Source organism: Protomyctophum parallelum (genome assembly GCF_964188405.1).
Source record: "Protomyctophum parallelum genome assembly, chromosome: 3".
Classification (NCBI taxonomy): domain Eukaryota; kingdom Metazoa; phylum Chordata; class Actinopteri; order Myctophiformes; family Myctophidae; genus Protomyctophum; species Protomyctophum parallelum.
In genome coordinates this window covers 27,083,043-27,093,244 of record NC_139698.1, presented here as the reverse complement: position 1 = coordinate 27,093,244, position 10,202 = coordinate 27,083,043, and the positions used below count along the sequence as shown (strand labels likewise).

Here is a 10,202-nt window from a genome sequence, read left to right as displayed (position 1 = left end):
CATCTGGGTATCCACATGGGAACTGTGAGGCTGTACTGTAGATCCCAGACATGGTGATCCATGACGTCTATTGTCTATGACATATCTATAATGCATAAACTGCAAGTTTGTGCAAGGTTACATGCACTGACCAGAGACACATTGACTTCCATGGTTTAGTAAGACATGAAAGGGAGTCTGCTAAGAGGATTGATACGCCCAGAAAAGCACAATGTCCTCCTAGTCCTCCATTTTCAATGAATCAGAACACCATCAGAATTGATCAGCCTACAATATAGCCACTCAGTTTAAATGGGACACTGTTACCTACGTTACGTTATTTCCATGTGTCTGACTTGGATAACGATAGACAACAGCTATGGAAAGACTTCAGCATGTGGCATCACTCAGCAGCACAGTTGTAACGTTGTTTACATAGTTTTGGTGTACATGCTTTATATACGGTTTCCAGTTTGGAAATGTAACCATTAAACCTATTGAATAGAACACCATTACTTTTCTATCGCATTTACACATTTACCTTTTTGTTAGTCTGTTATTGTCAACAACAAAGCCGTTTGCAACTTTGCACATAAAATTGGAAGTCTCTCTGGAGTCACCTTGTTTGACCTCTGGAGAGCGCTCTGCAGCAGCAAAGCCACGTGGGATTGGCTGGTTCCGGAGCTGCTCTTACGATTCAGAGGCATCACATTTCACTCGGTCTGCACACCAGGGAAATGACAGACTAAAATAGCTGCCTCGCAACTGACCTACGACAAGATTGATTTCAAGAAGCTGTTTATTGATGTTCTCTGGAGGGGAGGGGAGGGGAGGGGGGGGGGGGGCATTAAGTAGGAGGATCATGTGTCGGGAGTGTGACATAGACCTATAGATGAGTATGTGATGTAGTTAACATGCAGATGAAGTTTACTGAGAATTATTCTGAATGATTGCATGGCAAAAGGGGCTACTGTCCTGTCATGGGGGCGTGAGGGGGGAGGAGGGGGGTAAAAGGGCTATAGTTTAACTATTTCAATCTGTGCATCACATTTTTTTCCAAGGGAGGGCAGCAAAGATCCTTGGAGTATATTTATGCAAACTCTTCCTGTCACATGACCGTCTGGGGCCTACTGGAGGAGGCCCTGTCACAGACATTGTAAATACAGTGCTTTCTCTCGCTCTCTCTCTCTCTTTCTCTGTCTGTCTGTCTGTCTCTCTCCATATCTGTTCCTCTGTCTTTCTCTCAGCTGACGGCAGCACATGTCATGCTCATAGTGCCAGTAACGTGAAGGATATGTCTACCATGGCTAACACTGCTGGATCCACAACTCACAGCCCTCCAACAAGAGAAGAAGTGACCCTCAGAGAAGTCCAGGTCAACCTGCTGGAGTGCAAGGTCTGCTTTGAGAAGTTCAGCTCTCAGCAGAGCGAGCGCAGGCCCCAGAACCTTAATCCCTGTGGCCATGTGCTCTGCCTAGAATGCGTCCGTGCCCTGTCACACCCTCTCCTGAGGAAGCTGGAGTGCCCGTTCTGTCGGCGGCTGTGTGATGTTGACGCAACCTCCCCGTGCCGTGCCCTCTCTGACCTCCAGGAGCTGCTGCTGTCCAAGTGCTGTCCCAGATCCCCTGTCCCCCACAGGGCCAAGGCAGGCAGCGGCTGGGCCGGGGGCCTGGGCTCCAGGGCTCTGCGTCTGTGCTCGGCATTTGGTGGCTGGGGGACGCTGATCAACCCGACGGGAATAGCCATGTTCGGCTCATCGGGAACGACCGTGGTGGTGCACGACGGAGAACGTAGGCTGGTGGTCTTCAGTCCTCAAGGCAGGAAGTTGCACAGTTTTGGGCGGAGGGGACGAGGCCTCGGAGAAATCTGCTACGCTCTGGATGTGGCAGTGACCCCCAGCGGTTACGTGGTGGTGACCGACGCAGGGGAAAGCGCGGTGAAGGTCTTCACCTCTAGGGGAAGCCACGTGTTGACAGTTAATGACTCTTTCCGGCTGCCGTGGGGTGTGGATACAGACGTCTATGGGCACATCCTGGTCTCCGACACCCAGGCTGGCTCTCTGTGGCAGGTCACAGTGGACTACGCTCGCGGCGAAACACTGGCGAGCAAGGCCGTCCTTACCGAGCTGCAGCATCCCCGAGCGGTGGCCTGTTGCCGGGCGACGGGCCACGTAGTGGTAGTGGAACATCTGGATGGTGGTGGTGCCACACTTCCTCCTCCAGGGCAGCATCTCCAGCCCACCAGGTTGACGGTGTTTGATAAAGACTTCCGGCCACTTTGCCAGACCGACAGTTTTAGCCTGAGCCTGAGGTCAAAGGTGTGGCTGTGCATGTCGGCGGCCGCTTTCGACAGGGAAGGAGACGTGATCGTGATCGACTCCCAGCGGGGGATGGTTTGGAGTCTGGGAAAGATCCCGAGTGGCCTGCAGGAACTCGTTCCCCTCGTAAGAGAGTCATTGGTGCATCCGGTTGGGTTGGTGGCATTGGCAACAGCACCAGGCTGCACGCTCGCCATTTTAGACGGCGGTGATCATGCAGTGAAGACTTATGCCTGATGTATGCTTTAGTTCCGTGGTTTTCAACTTTTTTTTATATATCAAGGCCCATTACTTATTTGGCATTTGAACCACAGACCACCATTTGAAAACCTGGAACCCCCTCAATGACCACTGGTTGAAAACCACTGCTTAACTGACGGAAAAGCAACACCTTTGTGCTACAAGGGATGAATCAGGCAGGACTTACTGCAGCTAAATGTGATGCTATACCTGACATAACGACACATAATATGACATATGATATGTGTGTAGACTATGAGTCTACTAGACTCATAGGACATGTGACGAGGCAAGACACGTCCACATGACTTGCACAGGAGAGTAGGTGAAATATATGGTATATGGGTGGTACAGTTGTGTTTCATATGAAATACAGATATATTTATAATTTATCAGTACAGTAATTATGGTTTATAGCCTACTGGTATCAAGCATATAGCCTAATCATAGGCTGTGCAAATAATTGTCTGCTGGCCAGTGGCCAAGTTTCAAAATGAGTGAATAAGTCTTCTATACAATGCTGCTCATCTGCCATGTCATTTCTATGAAAAATAAAGTATAATTTAACACAAGAACGTGTCTGTCTGTGTGTGTGTGTGTGTGTGTGTGTGTGTGTGTGTGTGTGTGTGTGTGTGTGTGTGTGTGTGTGTGTGTGTGTGTGAGTGTGTGTGTGTGTGTGTGTGTGTGTGTGTGTGTGTGTGTGAGTGTGAGTGTGAGTGTGAGTGTGAGTGTGAGTGTGAGAGAGAGATATGGAGCATGCTGCATGAATCTTAATTAAAAGTTCCACTTACTGGTTTACTTTATAGTTTATGCTGTGATGTAGGAGCCACATACATAACATGAACTTGTTACAGGCTGGGACTGGGCTGTCTTTAAGTTTAACGTCCACACGGGTTTCCCCTCAAGTAGGCTACGGTTCGCATCGGGAGATTTTTTTTCCCCCTTTGGCACACTAGCCGTCCAGTCGGAGAGAGGAGGACACTAGCACGCAGTGGAGCTCCCAGTGGAAGATGGCGGTTATTGGGATGCTGTCTGGGGCTGGAATACACAGTTGGATGTGCACGAGAAGCCCGTTTGGATGGATATTATACTGACAATGAACGCATTTTTACCGTTTGTCCTCGAGGCCCGGACGTGTTCGGGGTTGTTTCGTTAGGGCGTTCTGCCTTTGATCCCTCGGCAGAAATCTGGGGCTTCTCGTCGGGGGGGTTTCGCAGACAGACTACAGCTATACGCGTTGATAGCTCGCTTGCATATAGACAATCAAGGCAAGGGTGGGAGTCATTAAAGTGGACGAAAATGTCGGATACTAAGGTAAAAGTTGCAGTGAGAGTTCGGCCTATGAACCGCAGAGGTAAGTGCACAGTCAGTGAACATCAATGATGCTTGCCAGTTTCACTTGATGGGCCTTTGATTTGAGTATTAAGAAGGCTATCCTTATCCTACATTTTCGTTCTTCGTTCGGGGAGTTTTCAAAGACATCATCCCAGTCCGCGACATGAAATATGGGCCATAAGACATTAGTAGGCTAGTTAAGTTTAGAGGGGTAAATCTGTACCACAAGCTTTTAAAGGGAGATTTACGTACTTTCTCAGCAACATTTAACTTTTAAAAACAAACTTGTCTCCCGCAGAGATTGAATTGAATACAAAATGTGTCGTGGAGATGGAGGACAACCAGACAGTCCTGCACCCTCCACCTTCACAAAAAGGAGAAAACAGGTAAATAGTGCGATTTATTTATTTTTTATTATTTGTATTTGTTTTAATATCTATTTGTTTGCTACAAATGTATAACCACCAGAATGGGTACGTTGCTACTTTGTCATAACGTCGTTTCAACTTTGTGATGATGATTAGACAGCGCGTCTGGACGAGAGAGAGGTTGTGATTTGAATGATGGACGAATTGCTCTAGTCTAGCCTCTAGTCTGCATGGAACGTTGGGCACGCCGGCACGGAACTTGTTTTGTATTATAAATGCTTAATTTATATAATTGTTTGATTGATATTTATCACTGAAGTAGTCTTAACAGAGTTAAGAGTGGTCAAATTAACGTTCATTCCAGTCATGATAAAGTACTGTAACAGTACAGATAATGCTCAATATCCACTTGCTGAGCTCATCATTTGAATGTATACAGGGACTGAGTTTGGTTGTATGCTAAACCCATCAGTTTTCTTAAAGAACAAACTTATATGTTTTTGTCCCACCTTGAATATCAGTGCAAGGGATTATTGTAAGATATGGACCATAACCATATTAAGTGGTTCATAGCTGTCATCTACACTGCTATTGCTAGTCCTGTCCTTGTATTCTTTATGACTATATTGTAACTGATGTGAACACTTATACGCTACTTATATACTGTAACATTCAGCTTTAAGTCAATTCTATTTTTGCGCGTGCATGTAACTTAAATATCCTGCATGTGGTTGTGCGTGCCCATTGGGGGCCACAACCATTCAGGTGTGCTGTGTGCAGTGCTACACACCCCGTCAGACCAGCATTCCTCTTAACAAGCTGTACTATATATTACATTGCATCATAAAAAGTGTTTTTTGGTGTCAGGCAGTGTAGGGAAATGTAGCCTAGTAGGTTGTCACAGTATGATGTTGGAGTAAAAGTTTCATCATCACCACCACGGTGCGCAGACAGACAGGTCTATGTGTGTGCGTGTGTGGGTGCGTGCGGGGCGTGCGTGCGTGCTGCACTGCTGCATCGTGTGGCTTGCAGGGTGAAGGAGGCTAAGCATCATCTAATGTTTCATGTCACACTGCTCGGGGTGTTGAAAGGGGCCTGGTGGTCCTTTATGGAGTCAACAGTCATAAAGAACGCGGCGGGGAACAATGGAAGTGTGCAGGTCAGCAAAATACCCTTCTACTGGCTATGTATGCGCTACCTACTATATATGTGCCTCCACAGCGAGGGAAGGATGAACTGCCCCTCATGTCACATGGACACCTCAGCTGAACTATCATGTGCTCTATAAATGTAATTGTATCAACAAGTTTTTTCCCCCCTCTCTCTTTGGTATATAAATTGATACTCTGCTCACAAAATGGTAAATGGTGCATTTATATAGAAATTTTAACCAAAGCGCTTTACATAGATTGTGCATTACATTCACCCATTCACACACACATTCATACACACCGATGGCAGAGGAAACCATGCAAGGCACCAACCTGCACATCGGGAGCAATTATAAGGCTTCAGAGCAAACTTGCCACTCTACCTCTGAGTCACTGCCACCCCCTTACAGTACATACAAACTAAAGTATGAAAGGAACATTGGGAGGACATTTGCAATATGTGTGTAGTGACACTAATGATTTGGAAATAAAATAGCCATTGTAGAGTCTCACAACGTGTGATTTGAGCTTGTAGATCACCTGCTATACTTGAAAACGTTTTTGAAAATGTTCGCCATGCCCAAAATAATGGCTGCCAGTGCCAGCCAGGGTTAAAGTTACTACTGTGTGTTTTCACATTTCACCCAACAACGTCTCCACAGGCGGTACTACAGCGGTGTCTTGTGCTCTCCTCCTCACACAGTCACAGTCTGTCTCCCATGATTAAACAGCTGACCTGATTACCCACGGATGCAAATTATGCAGTCTTCAAGGATGCTCAGTTGGTCAAGGCATTGTTCCCATTGTCCTCGTGCTCTCGGTTGTACCCGTGCTGTATTTCATGTGGCTTCTTCAATTGAATTGAATGTCCTCACAGTGACCTGACCAGTTACTTTTAAGAAGTCTGGGCAATATATCAATATTAAATCGATTTCAGGATATGACTATAGATATTGCCTGGCCCAGCCTGTGTGCTTTCTGGTCTAGAGGGGTGGGTGGGTGCCGGTCGAAAACAGGCGGTGGATCCCATTGGTTCACAGATCTGAGCACCCCCTGCCCCCTCCTCCTCTCCCCTCCCCGGTAGAAAACAGTGGAGAGCACTGACGTCACCAAATTTGGAGCGACGCCCCCTGCACTGTTATCGGTTAGCGAAAGACAAGGAAGTGGGCTTTCTATGACAGATCTTCCAATAGGGAATGCAAGGCTGACGTCACGGTAGGCTGTCACGCCTACCGGCGCCATTTTGATTGTGATGGCCTACAAGCCCTACATAGATCTGCATCAAGTGTATAAAGTTGGTGTTTGAGTGTTTAGTGCACAGTGCTAGAGCTCTTTCAGTTCGCCAAAATGGGATTTATTACTGCCGCCTCTGAGTGTGACTCTCTCTCTCACTCTCTCTCACACACTATATTATGGATATATAACTCTATTCTCTCTCTCTCTTTCTCTCTCTCTCTCTCCAGGCTTTCATTTTTCATTTTAAATCACACCCGTGTCATTAGTAGGCAACAGTGCAGCACTATCTCTCTCTCTGTTTCTGGCACAACAGCGCCCCTACTGGTACTAATAGTCATACTGGTGCTCATTAACGTCACATACCGGTAGGTGAACACGGACATTGCTGTTCCTTGGAGTGGTTGCACCACTAAAAAAAAAGAAGAAAAAAAAGCCTGGGTGCCAAGGCTAGTAATATTGAGATATGGTATGTTGTTGTCTTTTCCTGGTTTTAATTACTTACGCCTTATTTTACACTTTCATGCGTTTTCAAAGCCAATGTGTTGTCGCATCACGTCACAACACATGTAGAGTCTTGTAGAGTGGCTATTTAAAACAATAATACAAATAAAACAGTCATAATACGATTATCGTCACAATATTGTCGATATATCGAGGCATTTGGTCAAACATATTGTGATATTTGATATCGGACATGTCAGGTATTTTCTCATGGCCCAAAGCCAGTGTTTGTTAATCAGTAACAGTGTGTCTGCATAGCTACTTGTAATCAGCAGCCAACATTAAGTGGTAATGAGCTTGCAGCTCAAGCGGACAGGCACACACATTAACCATCGGAGCGGGAATTGCCACACAACAGCTCTGTTCCAGGCAATTAAGCAAATCACACTTAAAGCTAACATTCACAGAACAAGATAGAGAACAATGTAACAAAAAGGCCATTGTGGGTGAGAGGTCAACAAAATGACAATGACTCTGCCAAGTGTACATGGACGGAACGGTTGAGTCTACAATAAGGCTGCCGCTTAGAACGTGATTTTATCTCTCTTAATTTCTATATTCTTTCTTGCTTCCTACTGCGTCATATGCAGCAACACAAATTCCTCAAGTCATGGTTCGATTTGAATGAAAGATTGTAACAACTTGTCTTTCTAGCGTTGTGTTGTACAGATGTTATTGTTATAGACTTTGATGCACTCTTTAATGGATCCACATATAGTGAAGATGTAACTGCTGTAGGCTATTGGCCCTGGGCCTGGTTCTCTCGTTTCCCCATCTCTTGAACGGCTGGCTGGGCTTTATCCAAGGTCATGTTGGTGGGTACGTTGTCTTTTTAGTGACGCCATAACATTGTATAGCTAACAGTTTCAATGGCTTTCCTATTCCGTTGTTGCAATTTGCAAGTGGCTATCTTACATCTTCTTTATTATGACTGTAAAGTCATCTTGTTCTGCCAGGATTGCATGACTTATACTTTGTTCATTCGTTCCATGTTTTACACCATGTACACCAACTTTGATACGTTTCATTACTGTCATGTCTCTCGCCATTTCGGATTAGCTTGTCGGGATGAAAATTATGAAAAACAAATTGAGATGAACTTGAGGAAGCCTGCAAGAGCCTGTGAGTGGAAATTGCCACAGTTATTCTAAACCATGTAATTTCCCTCAGACCTCTTTGCAGTTAGTGGAACCACAGAAAGGGGGATACCCTGATCCCTAAGGCTTGGGCCTCAGCCTTGTTTGGAGGACACCTGTTCAAATGTGGCTGAAATATGTCGGGTTTAGTGGCTTATATAGTGTGCCAAATATGGCCACGGGGCCAGAGTCATGAGAACTGTGTTTCTCATGGGAATACTTAGAAGGGGGAAGGTTGTTAAAGCTCTTTTTGTGTTGGGACTCCTTCTCGGGGATTAAGTCGGTAATGTGCTGATGACAAAACTGTGACTGTGATGGGTTTGAATCCATCTCTGGATCTGTGTTACATGTATCACATCACCTGGATGATGGATCCTCTTCTTCCTGTCTCCTCTCACTGTTCTGTCAAAGTAAAGCATGCCTTAAAATAAATCTTTAAAAATATATGTTTTTGCTGATAAAAGTAGTGGTTTCTTACAGTAGACTGAGTTGTGTAATGCGGGAGTAAAATGAGTCAAATATCAATACCACCTGTAATTTTGGACACAGCATTTAATGGATCATGCGTAACCTTTATACTGTAGTACATCTTAAGCTTTGAAAGATAATTTGCCTATTGCGTTCGATCGGCACATGTATTAACAGCTTAGTTTGGGCAGGAGTGGAAAAATCGGTCTTCATTCTAGTTAAATACCGTTAGCGACGTGAACAAAGCCCTCTAGTGTGGCGTTTACATTAGGCCTAGTATACACATTATACAGTTTGGGTTTTCATCATTGATTGCATGAAGAATAAGACATTGTATTCGTACTGCTTTTGAGGTTTTGCACGGACCACAGAGTCCCGTGTGAACATGTGAGAAATGAAAAGAATGTTAAGAAAGTGTATGGGCTTTCCTTTGATGGATTAGGAATATTTCCCTTGATCTTTACACCATGTGTCATTGTCTGGTGACTTTAATTGTAACCCCCCCCTCCCCACATCAACTGTAATGTCATCGATGGGGTGGATGGGTGAGGAGGTGGGGTGAGCCGGTGAAGGTGACTGGAGGGTGACCACAGGTTTGAGTTTCCTTTCGCCCTCGAGCCTCCTCAGTGATGTTCACAGTCACATTTTTCTCGTCTCCTCTTACCTCTGTGGCGGGCTGGCACCGATGGCACATTCTGAAACGTAAATCTGGGAAAGCAAGCGCCAGCCTCACTCACTCCTCGGAGGTTTAGACACAATGAGGGTCAGATGGGGGTGGGGGGGAGGGGGGTGAGGTGTGGAGAAATACCTGAGGCTGCCGTCTGTAGGGGGGGGGGATCAGAGCTGAGGCATCAGCATGATGAGGGAAATACCCCTTCGAGTCCAACACAATGGGGCTGAATTACATCTGTCATGTCTCGACGTGTCTGCCGATGAGATGAGCAACGGTTGAATTCAAGGCCATGGAGACTGTGAAACTGTCCTCTAACTGCGATTAATTCTCTACGAGCATCGCTGGCGATGGAACAGAACAACTGAAAGCATTCAAGGAGACAGCGCGATGTTGTTCAGCAATTAGCTTGTGTTTGGTTTTCTGTGTACTACACAGCTATGTAGACAAACTATATGGTCCAGTAATTGTCTGTTTAACTGAGACAGACTGGCTAATGAGCTGTAGAAGCACTGCTTTACTTACAATGATGGAATGCTCAAACAATGCAGGTGTTAAGTTGAGTTGAAACTACCTTTTCCTCCTCAACCCCAATGACTGTCTAAAGAGGACGAGACGCGAAGACCGTACGGGCGACGCCATGGTGCTCCATGGAAGGAAAGAAACATGCGCAGTTGAGACCAGGAAGTTGTACATGCCCAAATTTGTGCATGTAGTTGAGTTAAAGTTCAGGGATGAATAATGAAAGTCTTGATAAACAGATAAAATAATAATTTCATAATATTTAGTTTACCAATGGTT

The 10,202-nt window shown here is 45.5% G+C and overlaps 2 protein-coding genes across 6 annotated transcripts in view; both read left to right on the top strand.

Moving 5' to 3' along the window:
• Positions 1–842: 842 nt before the first annotated feature.
• Positions 843–3,111, top strand: LOC310855426 (E3 ubiquitin-protein ligase NHLRC1-like). Its single transcript, XM_083760431.1, has 2 exons — positions 843–875; positions 1,227–3,111. Exons 1-2 carry the CDS (start codon positions 872–874, stop codon positions 2,531–2,533), a joined length of 1,311 nt encoding a protein of 436 aa, XP_083616557.1. The 5' UTR covers positions 843–871; the 3' UTR covers positions 2,534–3,111.
• A 292-nt stretch (positions 3,112–3,403) lies between these two features.
• Positions 3,404–10,202, top strand: part of kif13a (kinesin family member 13A) — a 96,464-nt gene continuing 89,665 nt past the window's right edge. For all 5 annotated transcript variants that reach the window (XM_083760427.1, XM_083760429.1, XM_083760428.1 and 2 more), the window contains exons 1-2: positions 3,404–3,890; positions 4,170–4,257. In XM_083760427.1, coding sequence (XP_083616553.1) covers positions 3,836–3,890; positions 4,170–4,257 — 143 coding nt within the window. In that variant the 5' untranslated portion in view covers positions 3,404–3,835. The remainder of the gene's footprint in view (positions 3,891–4,169; positions 4,258–10,202) is intronic.